The 16,869-nt window shown below is 52.4% G+C and overlaps 2 protein-coding genes across 7 annotated transcripts in view; both read right to left on the bottom strand.

Moving 5' to 3' along the window:
• Positions 1-623: 623 nt before the first annotated feature.
• Positions 624-4,947, bottom strand: FADD (Fas associated via death domain). Its single transcript, XM_069471710.1, has 2 exons — positions 4,524-4,947; positions 624-1,446 (listed from the first exon to the last, which is right to left on the bottom strand). The coding sequence occupies exons 1-2, from the start codon at positions 4,807-4,809 to the stop codon at positions 1,106-1,108; spliced, it is 627 nt and encodes a 208-aa protein (XP_069327811.1). The 5' UTR covers positions 4,810-4,947; the 3' UTR covers positions 624-1,105.
• An 8,091-nt stretch (positions 4,948-13,038) lies between these two features.
• ANO1 (anoctamin 1) overlaps positions 13,039-16,869 on the bottom strand; it is a 153,862-nt gene continuing 150,031 nt past the window's right edge. For 5 of the 6 annotated variants that reach the window (XM_069471712.1, XM_069471717.1, XM_069471716.1 and 2 more), the window contains 2 exons: positions 16,513-16,618; positions 13,039-14,842 (listed from right to left, as the gene is read on the bottom strand). In XM_069471712.1, coding sequence (XP_069327813.1) covers positions 14,576-14,842; positions 16,513-16,618 — 373 coding nt within the window. In that variant the 3' untranslated portion in view covers positions 13,039-14,575. The remainder of the gene's footprint in view (positions 14,843-16,512; positions 16,619-16,869) is intronic. The other variant, XM_069471713.1, reaches the window with a different exon arrangement.

Below are 16,869 nucleotides of genomic sequence, written 5' to 3' on the forward strand. Positions count from 1 at the left end.
CGAGACTTTCCCAAGGTCATAGCTGCGGAGCTGGAACAAAGTATGGCCACTTGGCTCTGATTTTGAGGCCTCTCAGGGGCAAGCAGATCCCGAAAGTGGCAAAAGCCACGCCAGCAGACCACCGTTTGCCATGCGTGGCCAGTGAGCTGTCAGGCAATCCAGCTGCCACAGTCACAGGCTGGAGACCACAACAAGCTGCAAGCAACACTGAAATCGGTTGTTGAGGCTTCACAGTGTATTAATAGGCAGGGAAAATTCTTTGTAATTTTTTGCGAGTTTCCATCGTAAAGGCATTTTCTTTAATAGGATTACCTTAGAAGCAAGAGGATTTGAGGATCCCACCTCCTTGCCAATTTTGTTATCAGAAAGATACTGATTTTGATACAAAATGGTAGCAAACTATAGAACTGCAAGAATCATAATGCTCACAAGAATATTTACAGAGTGCGACTGAGTGCTCAGCAGACATCTCAGCTCGTCCTCGGGAGACTTGGCGCCTTCGGGGGCTGAGCATTGGCCAAACCAGGTCTCCAGACTCCTGGACGTGCCTCACCCTTCATGCCACCTGGTCCTCGTGTCCAGGTCTACCCTGATGGCCCCCAAGGAAATGGGACATAACATGCTTTTTGCCAACCATGGGGGCAGAAGAAAGACACAGGGGCTAAAGGTGTGACATGTGGGCCAGAAGGTGTGGGCTCAGCCCCCAGCTTTCCTGCTACTCCTCGCAGGCTTTGCTCCAGTTCCTCAGCCGTAGAATAACAAGGATAACTGCTAATTTGTACAGATTTCTTCTATGTGCCGGACAGTTCCAACTTTCTCCTGCAGGAGGGTGTTTAGTGGGGACAACAGGATCTCACTCTCAGAGCGACAGTGAGGAACAGAAATATCTGTGCAGTGCCCGGCCCTGCCTCGCATGGAGGAAGCACCGATACCGCCTGAATTCAGAAGCAGCCAGTCTGTGGCTGTGAGAGTGGGGCTCACCCGGCCTGGCTCCGCTGTGTCTTCACAGGGCTGGGCACAGAAGGCACCCGGCTTCCCTCGTGGAAAGAACCGAAGTCCAGCCTGTGCAGATGCCCACAGTCCACTGCGGCAGAGCAGCAGCCCGTCAGGGTACTTCCACGGCAGACGTGTCGGAGTCCCATGACACTGGGGACATCGCCCCACTCTGGTTCTGGGGGCTCCGGGCCTGCTGGGTCTCCTCTACGAGGTCGGCCACCAGGTTCATCCGGCAGGCCCTGAGCGCCCCCACCAGACGGGCCACCGTGGCATCCTCCTTCTCCACATTCTTCCAGATTCTCAGGGACTCCCTTACCCGTTCTCTCAGGTTACGGGGATATCTCTCCTCGATGCCATCCATCTTGGTGTCAGAGACTTTAAGCTGACGAGCCAGCCTTTTCCAGTCCTTCCCCACATTGTCACATATGATGTCAAACACTGCATTCAGGTCTGGGGAGGAAAGAACAAAATGACTTACTGGAGTTTGGGGACCCCTTTACGAAACAGGCAATCCTACAGCACCCCCGCATGGGCTTCTCAGTGCTGATATAAGTATTGGTAGACAGAAGTGACCCCAATGAGATCCTCTTTAGAGGCTAAAGTCAGCCACCAGGAGAGGGGCTGTCAGAGAATGGCCTCCAAACCTGCCCCAGCCAGGCCCCCTCCTCTAAATTACCGCCCAGAGGGCTGCGGCCCACTGAAGACTTCACTGCTGGAGCTTAGGACAGGGGAAACCGAGGGAGGGGCTGGGGGCTTGTCAGAGGAAAGGAAATGGGGCTGCTCCCACATCCTGCCCTATTGAAAGATGGCATCCCCCCCAAAGATCCATTCGCTTCAAATCTCTAGAACAGTGAATGTTAACTTGTTTGGAAAAAGGGTCTTTGCAGATGTTAATGAACTTGAAAATCTTGAGGAGATCCTGGATTACCTGCGTGGGCCCTAAACCCAATGACACGTATCCTTACAGGCACACCCAGAGAGGGCCATGTGAAGACAGAGGCAGACACTGGAGTGACCTGGCCACAAGCCAAGGAATGCCTGGAGCCACCTCAAATTGGAAGACAAGGAAGAATTCTCCCCTAGAGCATTCAGAGGGAATGAGGCCCTACTGATATCTTGCTTTCTCAGGTTTCTAGCTTCTAGACAGTGAGAGTAAATTTCTGTTGCTTTAACCCACCAAATTTGTAGTAATTTGTTATGGCAGCCACGGGAAACTAGGACACACCCCAATCCTTACTTTTAAAGCTGCCCTGACTGACCACTGGTCTTTGGTCCCTGGCTCCCGCACTCCTCACGTGAAGTCACTACTGAAATCAGCAAGCTGGCACCAGAGACCATAAAAGGCTGTTTCTAGAATGTGTGGAGAGGAAAGGGGAGAGGCAGGACAGGATGCTGCTTGGAGGACTCCTGGAAATTCTGAGACACTGCAGACAACCCTGTGGGCTGGGTGTTACTATGACCATCTGTACAGATGAGGAAACTGAGGCACAGGGAAGTTAAATGACTTTCCCAAGGTCATTCAGCTAGACAATGGCAGAGCCATCATCTGAAACCTGAAGTATGGTGCCAGAGTCCAACTTAAACAATGTGCTAAACTGCTTTCGGTAAAGGAGAAATACAGAATTACCCATTAGCAACCTGCCCTTACCTGCTGTTAACCTTTTGGTGTACCGCCACCAACATACTGTAACTACAGAACTGTAACCAAACACCCACAGACGTATACATATAAATCTGAAAAAATAAGTATTTCGTAGACTGCTTTTTAAATTTATCAGTGTTTTTCCGGTCATTAAACATCCTTGAAAATCCAGTTTTTCTTTTTGAGACAGAGATCTTGTTCTGTTGCCCAGGGATGGAGTGCAGTGAAGTGATCACAGCTTAATGCAGACTAAAACTCCTGGGCTCAGGTAACCCTTCCACCTTAGTCCCTCAGGTAGCTGGGACTACAGGTATGTGCCACCATGCCCGGCTAATTGTTTTTTTCTTTAATTTTAATTTTTGGTAGAGATGGGGTCTCACAATGTTGCCCAGAGTGGTCATGAATTCCTGGTCTCAAGTGATCCTCCTGCCTCGGCCTCCCAAAGTGCCGGGGTTCCAGGCATGAGTCACCAAGTCCAGCCAAAAGCCCAGTTTGTCAATGTTCTGTCCTGTTTGTCCAATGATGTTTATGTATTTTTAAAATCTAGACTTAAATGCTTTCAGGCAGAACTGTGCTGTCCATCTTGTCATCAACAGGCACCAATCTTTATAGAGTGACACCCCTGGTGTCACATGTTTATGCCCTGTGTGGTTCAGTGACCGAATGGCTAATTCGAGGCCACAACTTGAAGCCCGTGAGGGGTGTCCCCGACGCACTCCCTAAGCCTCTTCCCCTGGGCTCTGAGAACATGTGGATAGGGCTGACAAACTCTGCTGTATAGTCAGGTCTCAATTTTACTTCTGAAGTAGATGTAAGCCACAGGTGACGGTGGACAAAGGGGGTGACTGAGAGGAGGGCAGGAAGACACTCTGGAATAAACTTGACCAGAGAGGCAATGTGGCCGCTAATACCACCAACTGCACACTGCCTTGCTCCAAGCCTAGCTCTGTTATCAGCTGTGCATTTCATCAAGCCACTCACTTAACACCTCTGAGCCACAGTCCTCTCCTCTGTAAAACAGAAATAATGATAGATTATAACATTATATAACTCGCAGGATTATTGTGGAAATCAAATAAATCAAGTGCTTACAACAGTAAGTGGTACACTGTAAGCTCCCGGACAAGAGTTACTGAACAGATGGTATTATTCTCAAGACAGCTGTGAAAGGCATAGTCCAAAACAGAAAGAAATGGTAAGTGCAGCAGCTCACATAACCTCTGCCCTACCTTCTGTCACTCTTCCCCTTCCCCGCCCAAAGGTGAGCAACACCATTTCCTTCTATTGAGAAAGAGTCTCACTTGGTCTCCTGGGCAACACCATTTCCTTTTCTTATTGCGTCTCACTTGCTCATCCTAGATCACTGACCTCAAATTCCTGGGCTCAAGCGATTCTCCTGCTTCAGCTTCCCAGAGTGCTAGGATTACAGGCGGGAGCCACCACGCCCGGCTAATCTTTCTAGTTTTTGTACTGCTGGAGGTCTCACTCGCGCTCAGGCTGGTCTTGAACTTCTGGGCTCAAAAGATCCTCTGGCCTCGGCCTTCCAGTGTTAGGATTACAGGAGTGGGGCCGGCCTGCAACACCATTTTATTCAGGGATCTTTCTAATTTACTGGAGACAGTGGGGTGGCGGAAAAAATATTGAGGTTCGGGGGTGGATGTTCAGGCTCTGCAACCTTGAGTAAGTTAACTTTTCTGAATTTTGGCTCTCTCATCTGCAAAGTGGGCACGCCACCCGGGTCCCGGGGTTGTTCGGAGCAAATCCCCGCAAATCAAACCAGGCAAAGGTTGGGCGCCCAGCAGGCTCACAACTACTGCTGGGCCAACGGCCGCCGCCTCCTCGGCCCGGGCCCCGGCCCCGCCCGCCCCGCCGGCCCGGCGCCCACCTTCCTCCCCGGGCGCGGCCCCGCCCGCGGCCCCCGCCTCGAAGTCGTCCAGGCGCCGTAGCAGGTCTTGGCGCCGCAGAGAGGTGAGCAGCTCGCGCAGGACCTCGGTGCGTCCAGGTTCCAGGTCGTTCTGCTCCAGCAGCACGGAGAAGAGGTCGAGGCCGCTCTGCATGCGCTCCAGCTTTCTCTTGCCCACCCGCCCCTGGCACAGGAACTTGAGGTCGGTCAGCTCGCTGCTCGACAGGCTGGCCGACACCGAGTGCAGCAGCACCAGGAAGGGGTCCATGGCGGCAAGGGCGGCCTGCGGGCGGGCGGGCGACGCTCCGACCCGGTCCCCCGCGCGCCCACCACCCACGGCTCGCCGCCTCTAGACCGGCCCGACCGCTCGTTCCACGGCCCGCGGTCTTCCCGTCTCCCGCTCCGCCCGTCTTGTCAGGCACCCTAGGGCCCACTACCGGAAATCCGCCACGGAACTTTCTTGCCCTTTGTGTCGCGAGAGCTCCGGACCCGCGCATGCGTCCTGAGCACAGCCGTAGTCGTTTCCGCCCGGGCTTGCGGCGCCGCGAGTCGGGGCGGCCTCTGCGCCTGCGCCCGGCGGATCGCCTCTCTTTTTCCGGGGTGGGAACGTGGTGGCTAGGGCTGGGTTCCCGAGGACCTGGTCTGTGCCGCAAGGGCGGCCCCCGCCTTTACTGAGCTTGTCCTTTTGCAAAGCGTGGTGCAGCTTTACTGTGTGCAGGGCCGGTGTGGGGCCTGCGGTTCCCAGATCCCATTAAATCACATACTAATAGCAGGTGTTAGTTAAACATTAACGTTTACAAACGTCGGGAATGTGTTCCTTAGTGCCCCTAGGGACGTTTTGTGTGTGCAGAAAACACAGAGGTTTATTGTGGTTTTAAAGTGTAATTTAAATAATATTTTATTTTTAAACCAATAGTCATTTACAAAAAAAAAAAACAAAACAAAAACCACATTTATTGAGCGCCTACTGTGTGCCAGGCAGTAAGTGCTGGGGACAAATTGGTAAACAAAGCAGGGAACTTCCCCTCTGGTCCTCAGTTTACATCCTAAGTACATAAGCTTGCGTGCTGCAAACAGGAAAATCGCTTTGTATGCCAGAAGTTCAGGAGAGCCAGGGAAAAGGGAGTCCCTACACGGGGTGGGAGCGGAGGGTGGGGAGCGGTAGGGGTGTGGTCAGAGGAGGAGGTAGAGGTGCTGGCGGTGGGGGGCCAGGTGTGTGGGTGTGGGGGGAAGAGTCTGCCGGGCAGAGGGAACAGAATAGTAGAGGCAGGGGGAGCTGAAGTTCAGGAGCAACATAACCAGTGGTGGCCGGAGATGTGAATTTGGGAGTCACCTGCAGATATGCGGGATTTAAAGCACCCATAGAATGAGGTCACCTATGGAGGAAAACAGATAGAAAAGATGACCACTGGGTGACCTCAGGGTGGCCAACTTGAAGGGGCTGGGAGATGTGGAGGAGCCATTGAAGGAGGCTGAGAAGGAGCCTCCAGCAGGTGGGAGGTGAACCAAGGAGCATTAAAGTACACTCTTCATCCACCTTACCCCTGTGCAGTTCTTTTCTTTTGTAACTTGCACATGACACCTGACATGTAGTATAATAAAGTTAACCGTGTACTGTGTCATTTTTCTACTTTACTGTATGTTTCTTGTCTGTTTCTTGCCAGAAGGTAAGCTCTTTGAGGGCAAGAACAACAAGCACCCTGAACACTGGCTGGTGCTTAATAGGTGCTCAAAAATACTCTTGAATGAATGGATTTTGTTTACGGGTTGATTAATTTGCACCTCTATTACTGCAATTATACCTATGTCTGATCCACTACCTCTGAGTCTGTACCTTGTCTTTTTAGCCTTTTTGTTTGTTTTGTTTTGTTTCGTTTTAGAAACAGGGTCTCAGGCTGGAGTGCAGTGGCACAATCATAGCTCAATGCAGTCTTGAACTCCTGTGCTCAAATGATCCTCCCTCTTCAGCCTCCTGAGTAGCTGGGACTGCAGGTGTGCATCATCATGCCTGGCTAATTTTTTATGCCCAATATTCATGGGGTCTGTTCACGGTGACAGGGTGGCCAGTCAGGTTCTTATGTTGTGTCCCTGTACCAGTTCCCTGAGTGACTCCCCTGGGGGAGCATAGGATTCTAGTCAGGCACCCTCCAAGGACCCCCTGGGTGGGGTAGATGTGGAGGAGGGGTGGAGCAGTGGCCCCAGCCCTCATGTGGCACCATGTTCGTGCCCAGGACTGTGCCTGGGGGCCCCCTGGACTGTGCCCCTGGAAGCTAGGCACCGCTGTGAACCAGTAGCTGCTGAGGAAGCCTGGAGCGCCCTCAAGCACCTTCTCATCCCTCCAGAGCCCCAACCCCCACCTCCCAGAGCACACAGGAGCAGAATCTCTACCTTGTATTGAATCACAGCAGAAGTCCCTTTCTCCTTGCTCCTGAATTGGAGAAAAAGTCACCTCAGCTTCCTCTTCATCCTTGATGGCCCCGAGGCCCCCTGTCCCTGCAGTGGCAGAACTGAGCGGTGAGCTCCTGCCTCATTGTGGTCCTTGAGGGGTGGGGGGTGGGGATCAGACCCCTCCTCCACCAGGCCTTACAGGCCAAACCTCCAGCACAGCTACTGGGACTCTCCCTGGTCCCTGGGAGAAACCTCCATCTTGTATCTTCTGGAAAATTCTCCTTGAGAGGAGATGATGTCCAGGCTCAGAGGTGGCAGCCTTAAGTGGTGGCTTCCATTCTTGGGAATCCCCATGCCTCCTGGACACCCTTCCGGTGTGCTGGGTGGGAGTCAGGCACAGCCGCCTTCAGTTGGAAGCTGTGACCACCCTAGCACCGGCTGGGAGAGGGGCTGGGACTCTGAGATCTCAGCCCTGCAATGGCCCTGGTGTGTTCTGGCTGAGCCTCGGGTGGGGAGGGCGATGGCAGTGATGGTGAGGGTCATCTAGCTGACCTCTGTCCCCAGCCTGACCTGCCCTGGCCTCTGATCGTCCCTGTTTTTTTCTTTTATTGTGGTAATAAAATAAGATAACATTTACCGTTGTAAACATTTTAAGTGAACAGTTCAGTGGCATCAAGTACTTTCACATTGTGATACAGCCATCACCACCATCCACCTCCAGAACTTTTCATCTTGCGAGACTGAAACTGAAACTGTACCCATTAAATGCTAACCCCCAGTTTTCCCCTCCCCCAGCCCCGGCCACCACCATTCTGTGCCTGCGAATCTGATGACGCTAGGGACCGCACTTAGGTGGGATCATGCAGTATTTGTCTTTCTGCGACTGGCTTATTTATTCAGCATAATGTCCTCAAAGGTTCAGCCATGTTGTGGCAAGTGGGAGAATTTCCTACTGTACAAAGGCTGAAATATATTCCATTGTATGGCTAGATGGGATTTTGTTTATCCGTTTGTGTGGTGGCAGACACTGGGTTGCTTCCATGTTTTTGCTACTATAAATGACGCTGCTGTGAACGTGGGTGTACAAATCTCTGAGTCCCAGCTTTCACTTCTTTCAGGTATATCCCCAGAAGTGGAATTGTAGGATCATATGGTAATTCTGTGTTTAATTTGGGGAGAAACCACCAAACTATTTTCACAGTGGCTGTACCATTTTACAGTCCTACCAGCCATGTACAAGGGTTCCAATTTCTCCACATCCTTGCCAACTCTTACTTTTTTCTGTTTTTTTTTTAATAGTAGCCATTCAAATGGGTGTGAGATGGGGTCTCATTGTGGTTCTGATTTGCGTTTCCCCTAAAGCCTAATGATGTTGAGCATCTTTTCATGCGCATTTTGGCCATTTATACCTTTCCTTTGCAGAAATGTCTATTCAAGTCCTTTGCCCATTTTTAAATTGGGTGATTTGTGTCTTTTGTTGCTGAGTTGTAGTTTTTATATGTTCTGAATATTAATCCCCCATCAGATAAATGATTTATAAATATTTTCTCCCATTTTTTGTGAGCCTTTTCACTCTGTTGATAATACCCCGTGATACACAAAAATCCTTAATTTTGACAAGGTCCAGTTTATGTATTTTTCTTTCACTTAGCATGGTGCCTTAAAAAAGGGAAGAAAGAAAAAACATCTTGTACTGGTTTCATGGAATTAAATTCATCTTTTATTTATGAGGAGGGTGTTGAGAATTCTTTTGTTTTCTCTTTTTCCTTGTATTGCCTCAGTGTCTTCCATGTTTTTTCTCTTCTCTGTTTTTTTTTTTTTTTTTTTTTCTGTTTGTTTCGGTCTTTTTCATTGATGTTGAAGGTTTTACTCAAATACGTGGGAGTCCTTGGCTTTCTTTGGGGGTAGTTCGTTTTTTTTTCCAAAGAGACCCCTTCCTGCAGGGACAGGGTACGTAGGCAGGACGCCGCCCCCAGGATGTCCACACGCTAGTCCCCAGGCCTGTGACAAGGCAAAAGAGGCTTTTCAGATGTGATGAAGATTAAGTGCTTTGAGAAGGGGAGATGATCCCGGCGGACCCGATCTAATCCTGAGTCCTCTAATCAGAGAACCAACGAGGCGGGAGGGGACCCGCCAGCCAGGCCGGCTTAAAGGGGGCCCGGCCAAGGGAGGCAACGGATGGCCTCTCCCTGCAGAGAACCGGCTTGCTGACACCTCGCTTTTAGCCCACTGAAACCTGTGTCAGGCACCTGACCTAGAGAACCGTAAGATAATAAATTCATGTCCATTCAAGCCACTGAGTTTGTGGTCCATTTGCTGCCCCCGGGGCAGGCCCAGGTGGGGCTTTTCCTTTCCTGCGTGCAGCTCCCCAGGCAGCCAGCAGAGGGCGGCAGCCACCCGCCGGAAAGCCAGGTGCGGCCAGGTGCGGCGCTTTCCGATAAGTCAGGTGCGGAGACTTCTGCGAAGTCAGGGCAGCGTCCGGGGTGTCGGACTGGGGATAGCGGTATCCTTCCGAGGCACGGTGGCATGTGCTCCTGAGTCCCGGCTACAAGGGTGTGTATTTTTTGTTGAAGTTGACTGTGCACTTATGGCAGGTGCAATTTTGTGTATGTTATACCTTAATAAAAACAAAAGTGTGTGTGTGTGTGTGTGTGTGTGTGTAAGAGAGAGGGAGGGAGGAGGGGAATGGGGAAAGTGAGGGGGAAGGGAAAAGGGAGACAGGAGGGGGGAGGGGACGGGCCGGGGAGGAGAGGGGATGGGGGAGAAGGAACGGAACAGCAGTAAACAATGAATCACTCTGCAGTGAGCAAATCAGACCTCAGTGCCTGCAAGGGCGCTGCGCCTTCCCGGCGGCCGGGTCTCCAGCAGGCTCCTGGCAGGGGCGGCACACACCAGGCCATCAGGAGAAAATGCCCAGGCTGGCCTCAAGTCAGTGTTTCCAGGAATAAGCTGTGTCTTTGCTACAAGCTCTTCTGCCAGAGACTGTGAGTGAGCGGCAGGTGCACGGCTTGCTGTGGGCAAGTCTACCGGCCAGCGGCATCAAGCTTACCTTCCACAACCTCCCACCTCTTCCACTGACACTCCTGATAGGTTGACCTGAGGTCCACTTGGCTCAAGGCAGAAAGGCCCAGCTGTCAGTCCATTTGCCATCCATTCAACCATCCAGCCATCCACTCATCCATCCATCCATCCATCCAAATATCCTTTCATCCACCCATCCACTTATCCATCCATCATCCACCCCAATATCTTTTCATCCACCCATCCACTTACCCATCCATCCATCCATCCACCCATCCCTCACTTGCTTTTTCATTCCTTCAGCACTCTCTGGGGCCTCCTCTGTGCCTGGCACTGTGCCAGGTGCTCCTTCCTGGCCTGGTTTTTGGCTAGTGTAAGCACTTTGCTGTGGGTCTTCCAAAACGTGGACAGGTAACTGAGTGTTGCCTGGTGGGTGAGGATGCATATCATCCGTGGTAGGGGGTCATTTTAGGGGGCACACAAGTGGCTCCCAGAGACCTGTAGATGAGTGTGTGCAGGGGTTGGAGATGTGGGTGCCCTGGGACAGGGTTGCTGAGTCCAGCCTTGAGGTGGGGACCGCCCTGTCCCAGGTGCATACTGTGGCCAAGTTCTGTGCCAGGGAATCCCACAGGTGGATCTAGATGCAGGTACAAGGACCTCGGCCTGAGGCTTGTCTAGAAAAGCCAGGGACTGCAGGGGCCACGGCCTCAGCTGCCCCACGGCCAGCGGGTAGGCTGTTTGGGAGGGTGGGGCTGGGCTGTGGGGGGAGAGTATGTAAACCACAAAGCAGAGTAGGTGCCACCCGGCTCCAGCCAATGGAAGAATGTGACTTGGCCAAACGGGGCTGTGCATTGGACGTTGGAATTTTGCAAGAGAACATGCAAATCTGGATCTTTAAATGTGGAGTCACCTGGTTTTTATATATTAAATTAACTTAAAAAATTAACAAACACTGAACCTAGCAAATGGAGGCAGTCTTGGCCTGGATGCTAATGGTGCCGCCACCCTCAGAGAACAGCAGAGCCCCACACCTGGCCAGCAGCGTTGACTGCAGGCCTCAGTGCCTCAGCCTTAGGGCCATCTGTGCACAGTGGTCTGTGCTCGGAGGCCCCTTCCCCTCCCACACTACTCCAGGGACCAGTAGTGGAAAACTCCTGGTGCCAGGTGCCTGGAGGCCTGGGCCTGAAGGCTGGTTGTGAGGCCAGCTTGCTGATTGACTGCAGCAGTGTCCTGAGCCTCCCCGAGCCTCCTGTGCCCATCGGTGAAATAGCAGCACTTGCAGTCTGGGGGTGCTTTCATCGCCGCGTCCCAGGTCTTTGTGACAATATGGGTTTTTCTCCACCCACTACTAACACCCTTCTCTAAGCTCCATCATCACTCGCCTGGATTTCTGCAACGTCCTCTTCTCTGGCTTCCCATTCTGTCGCGATTCCGCTCAACGACTGCCATGACTTCAAGTGTAAGTCGGTCCCATCGCTGCCCTTGATAGCAGCATCCAGCCCCTGCCCATGGCGCTTACCACCAAGCTCAGACTCCATGCAGGCTCCCTCCTAGCCCAGCTCCTGCTGCCGCCTCAGCCTCCAGCATGCTGCTTCCCCAGGGCCTTTGCACATGCTGTTCCCCCACCCAACCCACCCTGTTTTGTGTTTCCGGCTCCTTGTTGCTCAGGTCCCAAGGGGCTTCCCTGACTAACGTGGTCACACGTTATTTTTTCATCAGCATCCCTTCTCCTTCTGAAGTTATGTGATTCTGGGGTTCATTTTCTGGTTCAGTGTTTGACTTCCTTTGTGAGAACATCATCCCTGAGGGAAGAGGTTGTGTCTGTTTTGTTCACTGCTCTCTTCCTGGTGTCTGACATGTAGTCGGAGTTCAACAAATACTCTCCAATGTTCCATGAATAAATATTTATGGGGTCTGGGTTCCAGACTTGGCTTAGGTACTGAAGAGCTCTCTGATCTTGGTCAAGAGCCGAATCCCCACCCTGTTCCCTCCTGGGCTCTGGAAGGACCCATGGAGACCAGGAGGGTAGCGGGGAGGGTGTTCTGTGGTGCCACCCAGGGGTGCCGTCTTCCCTGGCCCCTCCTTATGGGACTGGGGAAGTGGTTGCTTGACCACGAGGCAGGTAGGGCATTGCTGCAGAGAGCCGGCACTGGGGGGCGCCCGAGGCCTGCGGCTGGTCCGGGCGAGCGCTCCCTGGTACAGGAGGTTCGAGGAAGTGAGAGAGTGTCCTACCCAGAACGTCCCCAGCTAAAAGGGCCGTACAGTTTTGCTGACATTTTGGTGTTAAAAATATCCTTTTTTAAAATGCAGTGTTAGTGATTATAGGGGGCGGTTTTAAAAAAATGACCCCGCTTGCCCAAATGAAAACACTGGCAACCCCAGGTTGGTCCCCAAAAGGTTTTGGAGAAATTTTAGGTCTGTGAAAGTCTGTTGGGTTGCAGACCAGGGGTTAGGATTTGGGGGTTGTGGAAGATGCTGCTTAGAACACACACACGGAGGAATACATAGCACACGTGTGCATGTACACAAACCAGCACATGTAAACACACACAAGCACATAGGCACACAAGTGAAGGCAAACATACATGCACACTTGTGTGATGAACACAAACCATGCAAACACGCAAACACACACCATATACACACATGCATGTGCACATAGACATACAAACACAAACACGTATGCACATGTGCACAAACACCTGCATGCATATGCACACACAAGCAAATGCAAATGCACGCACACGTGTGATGTACACAGCACATGTAAAACACAGATACGTATGCACGTATGCATATACACAAGCACGTGCACACAAGCAATGCATATACACACGATGCACACAAAGCACATGCAAATAAGCACACGTGTGAATGCACAACACAGACGTGCATATGCATGCATATACCGGCACACTCACAGAGAGATGAAGTCCCAGAAACATCTAGAACAATTCTTGTCTGGCACCAAAGGTAACGGATGCCTGTCAGTCATTTCTGAATTTGCAGTGTCAACCATGGGACTTTGGGGACAGCCTCTGAGTTTCCTAAGGCAAAGGTCACGCAGGCAGCATTCAATTGAGAAAAGTGCCGTGTATTCAAATTTATTTCAATGAATGTTCAGCCACGGTTCTCTGTGGATTTGTGTACATTCACTTTAAAAAAAATGGTTTCCATAAAAGGATTTTTGGTAATCACCTAATTTTAATACAATATTTATATACAAAACCCCATTTCAAACTACTTACTGTACAAGAGAAAACAGAAGCATCAGTTTGCATGATTTTAGCCGGTATTGAAAACCCAGGACACCTATGGACTTGGATCTCAGGCAGCGCATTACGGGAATGTCAGCATCGCACCAAGGATACGTTCAAAACAAACATATTCATGGTTTTTCTTCCCGCCTCCGACAAGACATTTCTTTTTATGTTTCTCTTGGTGCTTGAGAAATTTCAGAGAATTGGTTAGTGTAATTGCTGCAAATTTAGATTGCTCATAGCACGTATGAGACTTGTTTTTACAAGCTTTTTAAATGATAATTGTCCAACAGTGACATCCCTGTGAGTAAAAATATAGAGAAGTGTTATCAAAATAGAAGCCTTTATTAATAAAAATCTTTGGTAGTAACAGTATTTCAAATTCCTCTCAATGATATTTGGTTATCTAATAAAATAAGCTCCTTCCACCTTTGAACTACAGAAAAAAAGAAATCCTCAAATCTACTAAATAATTGATTAAAAAAATACCAATAAATATTCTAAAGCTTCGAATGAGCCGCCCCCCGCCCCCCGGAAGCCTTAAGACATCTTGAAGCCCTTAAGCCATCCTTAAAAATGCTTCCGAGGTAACCTCTCCCTGGCCACTTTCCCGTCACCTGGTTTTGTCCCACAAGGAAGACGAACAACTGTGAGGTCAGCTCCGTGTGACCGGGGCAGGGGTGTGGCGGACAGGGGGGCCTGCGAGGGCTGCAAGCCAAGGGTGCTGTGACCTGCTTAATCAGGGACACCCGCACCTGCCTAGTACGCTAAGAGTAAACTGGACACTCCCACGCACCCCGTGTGGACAGGGATGGGGCACTTCTCTCTCTGACCAGGGTGTCTCAGCTTCTGAAATTACCGAAGGCAAAGATGATTAGAGTCATCCATAGAGGCAGGTGACCCCTTTGGGAACCGAGGTCAACATCATTATTCCTTCTCAGCTTCTCGGTCCTCCCCGAAACATTGCTTTGCCCGGCGCCCCGGCATACCACTTTGCATCTACCGTAAGGCAACAGAAGGATTAAAAAGAAGGATTTCCAGGGGCCTCTGCTCGCCTTCCCCTGCAGAGAAACTCAAGGTTTCCAAGAATTGTTTCTGCAAAGCACTTTCCTTTGCTATGTGTAATTATTGCCCAATCACCAGCCATCATTTTGATTCACCTTGAATACTAAAGATGAAAAAAATTCCCTGCATAATGGTCTTGTGCAAAAACAAAGGAAAAAAAAAAAAAACAGAAGAAAGAAAAATGTTGTCCTATCAGAAAGGGGTCCTCCGTGTTTGCAGAAAACATAGGAGCCACCGGGTCCTGGTGGGGGCTAGAAGCTGCCTGCCCGGGGAAAGAGTGCCCGTTGGGCCGAAGCCTGGCTACAGGACGCCACCGTGGTATGCGCGGTCGGGGGCCGGGCCGCCGTCGAGGTTGTCCGGGCCGGCTCTGGGGCTGTGGTTGTTGCTCGGCTTGTCCTTCTTGCGCTCCTTCTCCATCCAGGTGTCCAGCAGCTGCAGCTTGCCCTGCTCCTCCCGCATGAACAGCTCCACCATGAGCACCTTCTCCTTGTGGATCTGCTGGCTGATGTCCTTGGGGATGTCTGGGATGACCCAGTCCACAAAGTCGCTCATGAACATGACCAGGTTCTGCAGGGGGAAGAGTCAGCAGGTGGGCTGGGAAGGAGGATGCCTGGATGGATGCTCCTGACAGCCCTGCCTCGCCCCTCCCCTGGGGGAGCCCCACCCCGACACTCCCAGCCGTGTGACCTCAGCCATAGCCGTGTGACCTCAGCCATAGCCGTGTGACCTCAGCCATGCCCGGTGACCTCCCTGGGCCGCAGTTTCCCAGAAGGTACGATCGAGGCACAGGACCATCCTGGCAGGCACTTGGAAAGTGTTTGCCGACTTTCTTGAACAAACCTGAACTCAGTCATTGGGAAAATTCTCTGAATAATTCTGAATTCCTTGGCCAGGAGGCTTAAGTTATCCAGTGGGTGACATGTTACCAAATATAACAACAAGCATTGAGGCTTCAAGGAAAAAGGATTAAAATTATAGAAATATCACCCACATGGGGCAAACGTCAACTGCCCCTGACGACCCGGCAGGCCCTTCTGCAGTTTGCAAAGCCTGCCAGGGTCATCCTGAACAGCTGCCAACACAGTGGGGAAGTTTCTGGTGGACAGGGTGCGAGATAAGTTGATTTTTATGGAAAAACCAAAATCTTGTTGTTTGTTAAACTTCTGTCCAATGAGCATTGGTGAGACCCCCAGCTGGGTTAGTGGCTCCTGCCGTGGACGATGCTGGTGTCCACCCAGATCCATCTCCTCTCCCAGCCCCGAGCCGTGGCCCAGGTTGGCCGCTAATGCTCACGGCAGCGGAACTTCTTTCTGCCCCCTCCTGTCTCCTTCCTCCCAGCCTGGAAGCCCCTGGCCAAGGACTGACCAGTCTGGGCAGACAAAAGGGGCAGTCTGGCCTCCAGGTGGGCCCAGGTCTGGGGTGCCATTCCTGCTCCGGAGCTCCCTTAGGACGGGGCTGAGGCTGTCCCCAGCCGAGACCCCGCCTTGCTGAGCTCTCAGGCTCTGCTTCTGGGGAACCCAGCCCCAGACACCTTCTGCATCCATTGCTGGGAAAAGCTGACAGGCGAGAGGCAACGGAGAAGAGGAAGGACCTGCCTGAGGCCACACGGTGTAGGGGACAGAGCTGGAACTTGAACCTAGTCCTGGGGATTCCAGATTCTGAGCTCTTGGCCCACTGCCTTCCCTGTGTGGACTTACTCGATGCCAGAGGGACACACGTGGACAGGACCTTGGCAGTGCCCACGCGGCTCAGGGTGCTCCCTCTCCCCGGGCCCTCAGCCACCAGTGCGCCAGCCGGCCCCCCAGTCTGGGGTCCTGCCCCCTGGATTCCCTCTGGCCTCTAGAGTTGGCCCAGTGCCCACCCCCAAGACTGGGCAGGCGGGGCGGGTCTCTGGAGTCATCCGAGAGCCCACCGCCCTCCTGTCTGGTCCTGCCAGCTGCACAGAGAGAGTGAGACACCAAGACAGGGACCGAGGCGGGTCCCCCTTCCTGCAGGTCCCTTTCAACACAGACACTTCTACTGAATTAAACCCACCCTCCCCAAAGAGCCCAAATCCTCCACTAGCGCTCGCCCGGGCCCTCCTTTGCCTTCCTTTGCTCATGACCTTCTCCTGGGTCCTCACTGCACAGGGCCTGGGGTCCGCCCAGCGCGAGTTCTCCAGGCCTGACTGTGGGCACAGAGGCTTCCCACGTGCCCTGGTCCTCGAACCTTCTGGAAACTAGAGGGACCCACCGCACCTGGAAGACGATGACAAACGCCAGCCGGGCTGCCAGGACGGCCCAGAAGTCCTTGGAGATGTCGTACTTGTGTTCTGACCACGGGGGCTCCCGGTAATCTTTGTACCTGCAAAAGGCGGCCTGGGAGTGGAGGGCGGGTCTCTGGCGGGGCCCAGGGTGCCAGCCAGCGCCAGGCGGCTGAACAGAGCAGCAGGGCAGAGGCTTGGCCTGGCTCTGCGGCTCCCCCAAGAGGGCAGCCTCCCCGGGGCCAGCAGCCCCCGCCCAGCCTGCTCACAAGGGCCCGTAGAGAGGACACCGGTCGGTCGGGACCCGCCACAGGCTGTGCAGGGCCCGGGCGGCTTCAGGTAAGATATAGAA

The sequence above is a fragment of the Eulemur rufifrons genome, chromosome 6 (assembly GCF_041146395.1).
Source record: "Eulemur rufifrons isolate Redbay chromosome 6, OSU_ERuf_1, whole genome shotgun sequence".
In the NCBI taxonomy this organism is placed as follows: domain Eukaryota; kingdom Metazoa; phylum Chordata; class Mammalia; order Primates; family Lemuridae; genus Eulemur; species Eulemur rufifrons.

What these genes read in the sequence shown, in the direction of transcription:
- FADD (XM_069471710.1), bottom strand. Translation starts at nt 4,809, where the DNA reads ATGGACCCCTTCCTGGTGCTGCTGCACTCGGTGTCGGCCAGCCTGTCG. An exon ending in GGCCGCGCCCGGGGAGGAAG is followed by an intron (nt 1,447 to 4,523) that starts GTGGGCGCCGGG and finishes TTTCCTCCCCAG; the next exon opens with ACCTGAATGCAGTGTTTGAC.